This window comes from Vipera berus (assembly GCF_964194415.1).
Source record: "Vipera berus genome assembly, chromosome: 2".
Taxonomy (NCBI): Eukaryota; Metazoa; Chordata; class Lepidosauria; order Squamata; family Viperidae; genus Vipera; species Vipera berus.
Genome location: NC_138203.1, coordinates 124,939,445 through 124,951,994, shown reverse-complemented (window position 1 = coordinate 124,951,994; position 12,550 = coordinate 124,939,445). Strand labels below are relative to the sequence as shown.

Sequence of the window (12,550 nt, the reverse complement as noted above, 5' to 3'; positions counted from 1 at the left end):
TCAAGAAATAATTTCTGGAAAAAGTATTTGGTCTCAGGTCTCCTTTCTCTCTGTTCCCTAAAATAACAACAATCCTAGTGACACAAAATGCCTTGAGTGATGTCACAACTAACAAAAGGAGACTTACCAAATTAAATAATTAATGGCGCCAAGGATGGCTTTGTTGTTAATCACAACAAACCAAAAGGAAAGTATCAGTAAGATTTTATATATTTATTAAACTTAGGCGCCATCCATCTCACTAAATGATATATGCAAAGGAACAGTATAGTGGGGTGCAGGTGAAACAGTTCTTACATATTTCACCAAGACTAGAAATGAGACCTGTGCTCAACTGGACAGTGATGCAGAATACGTAAAGGACACGAAATTGAGAAGATACGACTGAATCTGAGTCTCCCCTTCTTTTTTAAACATTTCTATACAGATAATCCTCATTTGGTGACTGCCTCGTTTAACAATCATTCACAGCTATGAGGGTGATGAAAAAGCAACCAATCCTCGCATTTACGACATTTCCAGTCTGTGAAGAAAAGGAAAACTGAAAGAAAATTTTTATTTTTTATTTTATTTTAATTCCATTTATATCCCGCCCTTCTCCGAAGATTCAGGGCGGCTTACAAGCTTAGCAGTAGCCCTCATTCTATGTATATGCCTGCTTATTAGGGCTTTCACACACACCACAGCGGCATTTTTACAAAGTCAGCTTATTGCCCCCAACAATCTGGGTCCTCATTTTACCTACCTGGGAAGGATGGAAGGCTGAGTCAACCTTGAGCCTGGTGGGATGCGAACCTGCACTAATTGCAGGCAGCTGGTGTTACTTAAGGAGGCATTAGCCCACTGCTCCACCAAGGCTCTCATAAGCAGAACTGTGATTTCACAAACGACCATTTTGTTTAAGAATTGAGTTGCTGGTCCCATTATGGTTGCTAAACAAGGATTACTTATAGTAGGTTATCTCCACAGAAAGGAATATGTTTTCACACATAAATGAGCACACGGGCGCATATAAAACCATCATGTCCAAGTTTGGTTAAGGAGTTTATTCTATATAATAAAAACAAATCGAATACATAGTACAAGGTCAACAGTTCTTTATTGAATACCAAAATTATACAAATACTGTGTCCTTACATCAAGTTCACATTTTGAATGTGTTCCCTCCTCCCTTAAAATCTGGATCCCATTACTACCCCAAGCAGAAAGCCAGCCCCGTTTAATGAAAAAAAACAAAGAAGTAAAAAAAGCTGCGGCCATCCAGATCCTAGTGGGGTAGAAGTGTTGCAGTGAGGTACATATTTCATTTGGATAAGAAATTAAGGTGTGGATTTCCATGGGTCAGTAGAGCCAAAGGCATCAGGTTTCCAAGCCAGGGGCTCAAATGTGAATGCTGCTAACTAGATGCTTCACCTTGCATTCCCAATATTTTGAATTACAGTTGGGCTAGGAGGAAAAGGCTGCAGTTGCTAAGCCACCATTCCTCCCACTATAGCAACTTTCTACTAGAATCATCCAACCATTATTGTTCCCTAACAGGCCCTGCCTCACTGTAGTTTGGTGTTGCTATAAGCATACTTCAAGTCATTAGTGGGGACATGACCTCACTTTCTCCTCAGATGCTTATACAAGCATGCATCTAGGCAGAAAGGCTGATTCCTGCATCTCAATAGCTGCACTGAAGAGGGAGAGTTGGCAACTATCCTTTTCTAGTGAATTTCTCTTGTACATGCTATTAGGATCTGTTGTGCATCTGACTACCTTATAGTCAGCTTCTGAAGTCAAAGTTAGTAAGCCAAGGAGAGCAAGAAGCTCAGGCATTTGCCCATTAAATAGGAGTATGACAGTCAGTGGCACTGGTGTTGAAGAAGCACAGGTCAATTATGTTGTGTGAAGTTGCTCCTCCTCAGAATCTAATAAACTATGAGCAGCAATATGACAATCAGATTCAGCAAAGGACGCCGTCCCCCCCTTATGCAAAACTTCAACTTGAGTGTTTCTGCATCCTGTGCTGTGCCAGTCACCCTCCACTTCAGAATTCTTCAACCCTCCTTTCCCCTGTGACATTGTGCTGCTTCTAAGGATGAAATTTGTTCCACAGTTGGGAAGGATTGATTGAACACCTCTCCAAGTAACGAATTCGTTTAGAATTTCAAAGTTCAATGTATATTACAGATATGTAGCAGAAGATAAAAGATACCAAACATGGGGCTTACTTTGTAATACACCATAGAAATTAAATAAAACGGAGTCCTCTGATCATAAGATTTGCATATTTTAGAAAGTAGGGTCTAAACAAAGTCTTATGACAATTTCTAATTCTAACAGGAAAGTACAAGATGAACGATGCAACAGATTATTTTGGGAGGAAAAGGCTAGAGGTATTCCCTCTGGAATGACCCATAAAATAAAATAACATTGCTGAAATTCTTTGGATAATTATTATAATGTACCAGCAGGATTTCCAATGATTAGATCTCTATTTACAGACTGCAAATGGTTTAAAGTTAACTCATGTACACTTTCCAGATGGGGATGTGGAGGGAAAAGAGGCTTAATACCTTGCAACAGTCTTGAGCATATGCATCTTTTGTAAAGATACAAGCCACTTCCAATTTAATCTTAGGTTTTCCATTTGTCAACTCTTAAAGGGAGAGAGTACTCCGTGTACTGCCTAAGTATGTTGCAGCGCAAATAATGAATATTGTTCTGGACAATATGTACCACACTGCACTATTTCTAAGGGTATTTCCTTTTCAAATTAGGTAAATTAATCCACAGATTTATTTATTTAGTGTATGGCAATCGGCAGAGAAAAGCTACGAGGTGCGATTCATGTTATTTGGAGGAAAATGCATAAATATTATCTAAAGGAATAATCATATAATAATATTTAATTAACTCCTCCAGAATTTCACCTTCTCAATGGAAAAAAAACGGAATCCCTAACAATTCTTTAAGTATAGATAAATAAGCAGCAACAAATAGAAGCTAAAAAAATCTGAAGAATAAATGTACATAACGCAGAATTTATTACATAAACTAGAGATAGGGTGGTAAAGGAACCCTTCCATCTTCTTTCATTTTCAAAATCACACTGAGGTATTTGTGGTATGACAGGATTAAGATTAAGGGTCTTGTGCAGATGATAGATCAAATTTGTTTCCTGTTTCAGAGGCTATTGACCCTAGCCAAAGGTTCAGATTACGAGAGAATTTGTATAAAAAGAAGACAATTCCTGAGATCTCTGACAGAGAAGCAAGCTCCCTTAGATCTAACAGGCTTTCTTTCATTAGATGGTTTTATCAGAGATGTCATATAAGTGCATTTAAAAAGATAACCTTTAAGTGTGAGCAAGCAATTAGCACAATCGGGCACTGCTACAAGAAGTATTAACACGATGAAATATACACCTAAAATAAAGAATAATTTCTGACATTTCTGTATAAGGAAAAGCTAAATAGAGGGGGAACAAATGGCAGAAAGATACCAAATAACTAGAAATGAAAAAAAAAAGAATAATGGAACAGAGGTTGTCTTTGTCAGGCTAGACTTAAAGCCTTCCTATCAAAAGATTTAGTTCCCACCCATTCACTGTCAAGGGACATGAAAAATTGCAGTGAAAGGTCCATAATTCAGGGGATGTTTAATCTTCAGAATTATAGGACTAAGGAGTCACATGAAAGCATCAACTTTCAACTTTAAAGCTTTTTTAACCCTTTTCCAAGTTTTGACTATGACACCTTTTAACATAACTAATTCAATTACACAAAAAAGGGGGATTACATATAAGCGTCTCAAAATACAAAAATAAAGTGGCTTGTTCTGCTGGAATAGCAGTATTTAGTTTCCTTAAACTATCTTTACATGTAAGTGCTATTGTGGTGGGAAGGAGAGGGAAAGGGAATATTTTTAAAAATCCTGAAAAGTGCAATTTAAAAGATTGCCAGTGACCATGAAGCTGATAGGGAAGATATGTATACAGATTTATTCTTACTTATTAAATTCCTTAATAGTTTTGTTGCACATAATAAAACTTCACCTGTTCAGGCAGGTGAAAGGCGATCCATGATTAGCCAAACTGATCTACCATTGTCCTCTAACTTCCACTTCAGTATCTCTGAATTGAAAAAGGCAGTAATTACAGAGAGAAAATACTGGAAGACAAAGATTTAAGACATCATTGTAAGGATGCTAGGGGAAAATGAATCTGGTGTTGTCAGTTCCGAAGGGAAAAAATATCTAGGAATGACTTGCTGGCTTGTATCACATGGTCACTGAATTAATTTATTTTCTCAATTAATTCATTTTCACATATATACTGAGCCCTAAACTAATTAGGTGGGTTTACTCAACATACTAAAATCACAAAAAGTTAGCCATGTGTTGCATTTTATGCAAATTCAGCCATTAGATTTGTAATTGGCCTGGTTAAGTGTGTTGTGCAAATATAGTCTCTATGTTAGTACAGGTGGTCCTCAATTTACAAAAATCTGCTTAGTGACCATTTGAAGTTACAGCAGCACTGAAAAAAGTGATTTATGACCATTTTTCCCACTTATGACCGTTGCAGCATCCCCATGCTCACGTGATTAACATTTGGATGCTTGACAACTGACCAACATTTATGAAGGTTGCAGTGTCCCAGGATCATCTTTGGAAACTTTCTGACAAGCAAAGTCAATGGGGAAACCAGATTCACTTAACAACTGTGTTACTAATTTGACAACTGCAGTGATTCACTTAACAACCATGGCAAGAAAGGTCGTAAAATAGGACAAAAGTCACTTAAACACATTTCTCACTTAGCAACATAACTTTTGGGCTCAATTGTGGTCGTAAGTTGAGGACTGCCTGTATATTTTTCCTAGTGTGTTTGCAACGATTTTCAGCCAAGGCTCTTGTCGTTTTGCATATCAGCACCACTTGAAATTAACTCAGCCATAAGAGAAGATTCCGTTACTTCAGAACTTTCAAACAGGAAGTGATGGAATCCTAAACTCAGATGCAGCACTTAGAAATTTAATCCCTGGGGCCAAGGGAGATGCACCAATGGGAAATCACCAGGTGGTGTTGTAGTGTATGTAGATTTACTTTTCTGGATAGCCTCAGGAAAAAAAAACTAGCATCATTCAGGGGACAGCAAACAACATTCTCCCACAATTTGAGGGAATTGCATTCCCCTCCCGCTATCAGAGAGTACTCTGAGCCCTTGAATTTCCTGCTGTACCTACGTGATCCATTCTGCTCTGCCTGCTTAGATGGGAGAAGATTTCCAGAATTCCAGGGTCCCTAGTTCTCCTCCCTCCCTCGATTCCCAGACCCCATCTATGTCAGAAAAACCTGGAATCATGGCATGGATTAAATAGGCATTAGAATGGCTATGTTATTTATACTCTTTGGTCTGGTAGCCAGGTCGAAATTAAGTAAGAGCAAATAAATTAGATTGTCCATTGCTTTGATCATACCCATCCAGGCATGGCATTTCTTTTGCTGTCAGTTGCTATCATTGTTGCGGTCCTAAAAGTAATATGAGGCAGGAGACTGAGAGATATCAGACACTATGCCTCCTTAGCAACAAGCCCCCCTTTCCCCCCCACCCCATGTTGGATAGCAAAGGATAAGGAGTCATAATTGTTGAGACATCAAGGCACCATTTGGTACAATGACAAGTGAGAAAAAACCAGCCTGAAATTCCTTCCATAACAGTGGAAGGGAAGGAGGAAGAGGAGAATGGGGAAAAAGCCTTGTTGAGAGGCAGCACGATAATCCTGGGCAAAGAAAGCCCAAACCAAACCCCACGTGCTTTTCCCGAGACATGCAATTGTTGGTGATGGCACAGTATCGCCAGGGAGAAAAAAAACGAAGGCCAGGAAAATAATGCTGCTACCACAGGAGCCAGCAAATGAAGGGAGCTTATTCAGAGGCTGTTTTGAAGGCCTGCATCTTAGAAGGGCTGTTAACGAAGCCCCCCCCCCCCCCGGAGCTGTTCCAAATTACTTTGCATTGCCACAGCACCAAAGGGATGCCTTCTAACACTTCTCCAAAGTGATGGACAGGTAATTATGGTGTCTCCAGGATGAGTGAGGATAAAGAGCAAAAGGCACCACTGTTTCTCTGGCACTGAACGGTCTCCCTGGTTAGAACCACCCGGTCTCTTGGGGTCAGGAGTGGGCTTCGCTAGTGATTCACTCCAGAGCTCTTCCCTGTGGTTACCCAGTCGACGATGATAAAAGTGAGGCTCATCACCATGAAAATGAAACCAAGGGCAGCAAAACACGCAGCCTGTGGGAGGAGAAAGAAATTCATGAATCGCAATTCCTCATACCGGTAATCATCTTTTCTTTTTTCACAGAATTTTCAGGAGGGAACAAGAGGACCCCACGGCCCCCGGCGACCCAAACAAAATTTCTAAGAAAACATTCCTTATCTCCTCTATCCAGCAATTTCCCAATCACCTAGGTTTTAACAGCCTTAGCTTCCAAAGTGCCTCTCCACAAACATTGTTTCATGCTAACTCTGGGTGCAAAACTACCACCTCATCTAGTTGCACTGATTAAAGATTGAGAAAATCTAAAGGAGCGTGGACAAAAACCCACATTCTTGAATAAGCGCCAACCCGCTGGCCTGTTGCACTAAGCCACAGGTGTCAAACGTGCCGTGTCACATGACGTGACGTGTCACGACTTTTTTTCTATTGACGGAGCTGAGGTGGGCGAGGCCTCTGCATGATGCAACCAGCCCACGGGCCGGCAGTTTGACACCCCTGCACTAAGCCTTTACAGAATTGTCCAAATCTCTAGTACAGGGCTTTTCAACTTTTTCACCCATTGTACCACTTTTAGGATATGGCAATATCCAAGTACCACCAGTTGCCTAGCAAGGTGTCAAAAACTTGATGACAAAAAAAAGGGGAAAAAGTGATGAAGTACAGGTAGTCCTCAACTTACAACAGTTCGCTTAGTGACTGTTTGAATTTACAATGGCACGGAAAAAAGTGCCCCCCAAGCCACAGCCAAGCAAGACTCCTGCCTGCCTGCCCGGCGGCGCTCTTCCTCCTGTCCGAGGTTTTCATTGTGGTGAGCATTTCTGTTGAGGATTGGCAGCGGGGGTGGGGTGGGGGTGTTTGGTTTTTATTCCCCCCCCCCATCTGCTGGGTGGTTGCAGCAGGTTTTGGTCACTTCACATGACCCTGGGACACTGTGACCGTCATAAATACGAATCAGTTGCCAAGCATCTGAATGTAAGTAAATCACAAGACCCTCTGGAGATGCTGCAACATTCCAGCTGATTGGCGCTTCTTCTGGGCTCAGAAGCGCCAGGATCAGTGCCGAGCTCCAGCTGGAGCCTGGCGCTGTTCCTGGTGCTTCTGCTCAGCCCTGACAGCCCCGAAGAAGCGCTGATCCTGGCGCTTCCGCTGAGCCCCGAAAGCCCTGCAGTTCCAGCCATCTCTCGCTCAGGCTTGTGTGGTGCTGCCACCGGTTCGGCTCATTCCCCTCCCCCGCTACCACTTTTCTAGGATGGTCACGTACCACCTGCCAGATGCCACTGTACCACAGGTGGTACCTGTACTACTGGTTGAAAAGCTCTGCTCTAGTTTAACTCCCATGTTGTACAGCCCCCCCCCCCCGCCCAAATCTGCTTGCCAATACCTGGATTTTGGGTCTTGATCGCAGTGGTTCTTTTTCATTGGGGATAATTCGGATGTAGAAAATGCTAGGAAGGATGAAGATGAGACTGGGGGCTGATGTTGCTCCTGGGAAAAAGTACACAGATGTTGTGAATGGCCACCCAGCATTCACAATGCAACAGCTCCCCTCCCAGCCCTAACACCGGATTGGATCAGATACACCCAATACATGTCTTTCCATAGTTATGGGTTTCAGCACTATGCAAAAGCGAATTTTCCCCTTTCCCTCTTTTTGTAGGAGAACTTGGGTATGTTGTTCCCTGGAGCAAGGAATTCAACTAAGAAATAATGATCCCTAACGGAGAGGAGAAAGGAGAAATCATTCTTCTTCACTTCCCAATTAATCCTTGGAATTTTCAGAAAATAAAAATGAAATAAATTGAAATGGAATTGAATTGTAAATCGAATAAACTGAATAAGAAATGGAAAAATCTGACACACAGACCTATTTCTTGGCTAGAAATAAAATAAAATGCCTAGTTAGAACTACACAAAGCTCAGTCATTGTTTTATGTGTGCACAGATTAACGGCACTGTTTTTTTCTGTCAGTTTGAACCAAACATTCAGAAATTCTGCCCTACTGATCTCTTAAAAGCGAGATACGTCTTGTTGGTAGCAGATCAGTGCCATCTTGTGGTCTGAATGAATTCTTATTTTACTTCTATATATTCTGTTAGATACTTTTTCCTATTCAATTGATTGCAGTTACTGCATCCCTAGATTAGAACAGCTAAGCTCTGTAATCTATCTTTCTCAGCACTGATTATCTGCGTTTTAACATTTAATCAAAAAGCACCTAAACTTCTAAACTTAAAAAAAACTTAAATAAAATTTAATGTGGTTTATTCCCTATGAGATTAGATTTATTTGATTTTTTAAAATCCCATCTTTATTGATTTTATAAGTAACTCAAGGTGGTGAACATACATAAGACTCCTTCTTCCTCCTATTTTCCCCACAACAACAACCCTGTGAGGTGGATATTTTCTAAAGCAGCGGCCTCCAACCTTTTCGACACCTGGGACCAGTTCTGTGGTGGACATTTTTTCCACAGACTAGGGGCGTGTGGTTTCGCATGCTGCCTGGATCCCACGTGGTGCAGATGGGGCTTCGCTAGCTTGTGTGGCCTGATTCCTGGCTGGCTGTGGTCCAGTGCCGATACATGGCCCGGGGTGTTGGGGACCCCTGTCCTAAAGCAAAGGACTGATATCTCTGGTCACTTTAGAGCTTTATCGTCAAGAGTGGCAGAATAGCATTTTCCACAGGATACAAGAGCCCTATATTTCTCACATGTTGAGCTTAGGAGAGAAGGGCATAGGCAGGGTGCTCCCTAGAAGTCAGGCGAAGGCAGCAAGCTACTACTCCAAGGGGTAGAAAGCAGGACCCCAATGTGATATACAGAGGGCTTCCAGATGAGATTTCCACTGTATTGGCCACTCCCTAAAACTGCAGATATCAGAACATCTTCTTGGATGAACAGCTGTCCTAAACATTGAGCCATGGGGGGAAAAATAGATCATAAAGCTAAGAAAAGCTTGTGTAGTGAACCAATGTAGTGTGATGGTTTAAATGTTAGACTACAACCAAGGAGGCCTCAGTTCAAGTCCATCCTCAGTCATTTTAGGCCAATTACTCGCTCTGTCAACCCAACCTATCTCACAGGTTTGTTGTTATGGAGAAAACTAAGAGAGAATACTGGGTACTATGTACAAAGAGCTGTACAAATGAATGGCAGGATAGAAATGTAATAAGTAAATACATTAGAAAGCTATCTTTTTTTAGGAAAGAGGTAACACCAGAGAGGTAAAGGGCATGTTCTGCATGCAGATGTATCAGATTCATTGCATTCCAGGTAATACTGACAAACTCTGGTTTGTATGAAGTCCTGGAGAAATACTGCCAGTCAATTACCAAACCAAGATTTTCAAATTAGGGTTTATAGAATAGCCATAATGGACAACTGCAACACTGTACCTCTAATACTATATATAATAATGCTATACCATAGATCAGTATTCAACCTCTTTTTTCAGTACTGTAAGAAGAAGAAGGGGACTTAATGAGGAAGCTTAAGGCTGCTGTCCACAGTGGATGATAGTATTGTGCATGTCTATGGAGATTCTCAATCATCCAGGTCATGGTTGTCCCAAAGGTGCTTTTTCAAGAAGCAACTGGACTTTCTTGTTTTTCTTTGAAGATCTTTCTTGGATGAGAAGCGAAACATCTTCGAAGAAAAATAAGAAGGTCCAGTTGCCTCCTGAAAAAGCACCTTTGGGACATAGTATTGGACAGATTTTCAATTCTTTTTTTCTTTCAGACTGAGCAAAGAATTTTTTTAAAGTGTTAAGTATATTTTACACATATACTGCAATTTTTGCTACCTAAAAATAACATACAACTGAAAAACATCAATGGAGCTTAAAAGGCTTGGAGCCATTGTTTAAAAACCACTATAACTAGATTCAAGCATTTCACCAAGCCACTGTGTAGGGTTAGTTTGGGTTTGGCATTCATGATGCATGAATCCAGACATTATAAATAATACTGGCTTGAAAAACCAATGGATGGATTTAGTAAGCTGCCTGTAAAGTAGGATAGTATCTTTTCACACCTGTTGTAGTGTTTTCATACTTGCCTATAACCAGCATGCATTTGGGTCCATCTGATCCTAATCCTTTTTTTTGGTGAAAAGTTATAGCTCAGAACAGGGCTTTTTTTGTCATAGAACGCTCAGAACGTAGTTCCGGCACCTTTTTTGGATGGAACCTTGTAGGGTAGGCAAGGCGGGTTGTATGACATGTGTGAGTTCCGGCACCTTTTTCTTTTACAAAAAAAGCACTGGCTCAGAACCATAAAATGAAACGAGACAGATTTCTCCAGCCCACAGTTGTTTTTAAAAGCTGAATCTCCTCTAAAGCCAAAGGCTGTCAACTCCATAACCCCGTTTTCTATATTGGGAGGACAAGCTGAGAGGAGCTAAGATGCCTTCCAAGGCAGTGGCACTAAGTCTTCAGATCCATTTACCTATTTGGTCACTTTTTGTTTTGGACATGGGGACAAAATTGCCAAAATCAGGCATCTCATGTAGCCGTAGTGCTGAACATGTATTAATCTGCAGATGGCAAGGCTTGTTTCCCTGTTTCTGAATTCTGCACATCTACTCCAAGTGGTAAGTCCATTTTTCAGCAATTTATTTACTGTGCACGACTATAAAGAAAAGAAGTCTCTAGGGCAGGGGTAGGGAACCTCGGCTCTTTTATGACTCATGGACTTCAACTCCCAGAACTCCTGAGTCAGCTGAGCCAAGGTTGCCTACCCCTGCTCTAGGGAATGGGCTGAGAAGAGGAAGAGGCATGGGAGTAATCCTGAACTCATTTCCTGCGACCCGTTTTTCTACTCAACATCACCTTACCAGCTTCTTTCTACCCTCCGTGTTCCAGATCTGTATTTATCTTAGCAAACATGCTTTCAAAATCCTGAAATGGGGCAAAATTTCTGAGATGGGGGAAGCAAAATTTGAAACTGAGATATTGTAGCAAGAAAGAGTATAATATGAACCAACTGTGTTGTTTACAACTCTTGTCATAAACTTTTCTGTTTTGCCTCATTATTGTCTTCACTGTCATTTAACGCTAGGCAAAAATGTCTATATTCAATGTATGCAAGCTTTCCAATATATTCTTTTAAACAAACCATAGTTCAAATTAATGCAATGTGTGAACTCAACTATTACATGTATCCTGCTAGTGAAGAATGAAGAGGCTACATGTTCCTAGAACTGGGTTATTGAGAATTCTGTTCCTTCAGCCCATGAAAAAAACCCAACACAGCATTGACACTAAATTCTTTGCTACAATTCAATCTCATATAGGTAGAAAAGTGCCCCCTGCTTACCAATGACTCCAAAAATATCCTTGATGTTTGGGACAAAAATGACAAGGAGGTTGACAATGAAAAGCAGGCAGAAGGCAATGATGACATGACGGATCCAACTGAAATCCTTCTTGGGGAACAGCAACTGCTGGATGGCTCTGCGAATCTAGGAGTACAGGATGGCTTTAGCAGAGATATTTAAGTACAGAGATACCTGCTTTACCTCAGGGCATATAAGCAATTGTCTAGATAATGAAGCATACTATTCAGTTCACACAACATTCTTTACCCATGATTAAGTGAATCATAATTTACTCAATTACAGGTAGTCCTCATTTTGTGACCATAATTGGGATGGGCAAATCATTAAACAAAGTGGTCACTAAATGAAACTGCAACTATGCTTATGATTTTACTTTAGCTTTCCTTTGTTTTACTGACCTGAGAAGGTCATAAAAGTGAGGTTTGATCACAAAGTTACTTTTTCATTCTGTTGTAACTGCAAACCGTTGTTGTATGAGGCAGTCACTAAGCAAGAAATATCACTATCGATTTTCTAGGCTGGACCACAAATCACCACTAGTCGGTGGTGTGGTTTGTTATCTGAAAACCCTTTCAACCCCTTTCCTAAACTTATGGCACTTCAGAGGAAGCATAATTACTTTGAACTGGTAAAGTTTCATTACTTCTTCTCCATTCACATTTCTTATTGCAGGTAACAAGTTAGCCTACAGTATTTTTCAGAGCTATCATTACGAAAATAATCTACATGAAGCTGCTTGCCTCATTCTGATAAACTACAATGGTTGTTTGCTTTTATCATCAGCCTTTTGGCTATTTACGTCTCATGACAAAGAGTAAGAGGAAAGGTCCTTAATTACAATGAGCTTACAACACAGAAATAAGATTGGGAAATGAAAGCAGGAGAAAACATGGTAAGAATATTTATAAGTCTTGTGTCCCACAAATTTAGGCCCAGTAAAATT

The 12,550-nt window shown here is 40.6% G+C and overlaps 1 protein-coding gene across 1 annotated transcript in view; it reads right to left on the bottom strand.

The window, feature by feature from the left end:
- Positions 1-1,080: 1,080 nt before the first annotated feature.
- The window catches only part of SLC38A5 (solute carrier family 38 member 5), a 50,183-nt gene continuing 38,713 nt past the window's right edge, over positions 1,081-12,550 (bottom strand). Inside the window, 4 exon segments of the mRNA XM_081320624.1 lie at positions 1,081-6,285; positions 7,653-7,756; positions 11,586-11,730; positions 11,734-11,814. Coding sequence (XP_081176750.1) covers positions 6,181-6,285; positions 7,653-7,756; positions 11,586-11,730; positions 11,734-11,814 — 435 coding nt within the window. The 3' untranslated portion in view covers positions 1,081-6,180.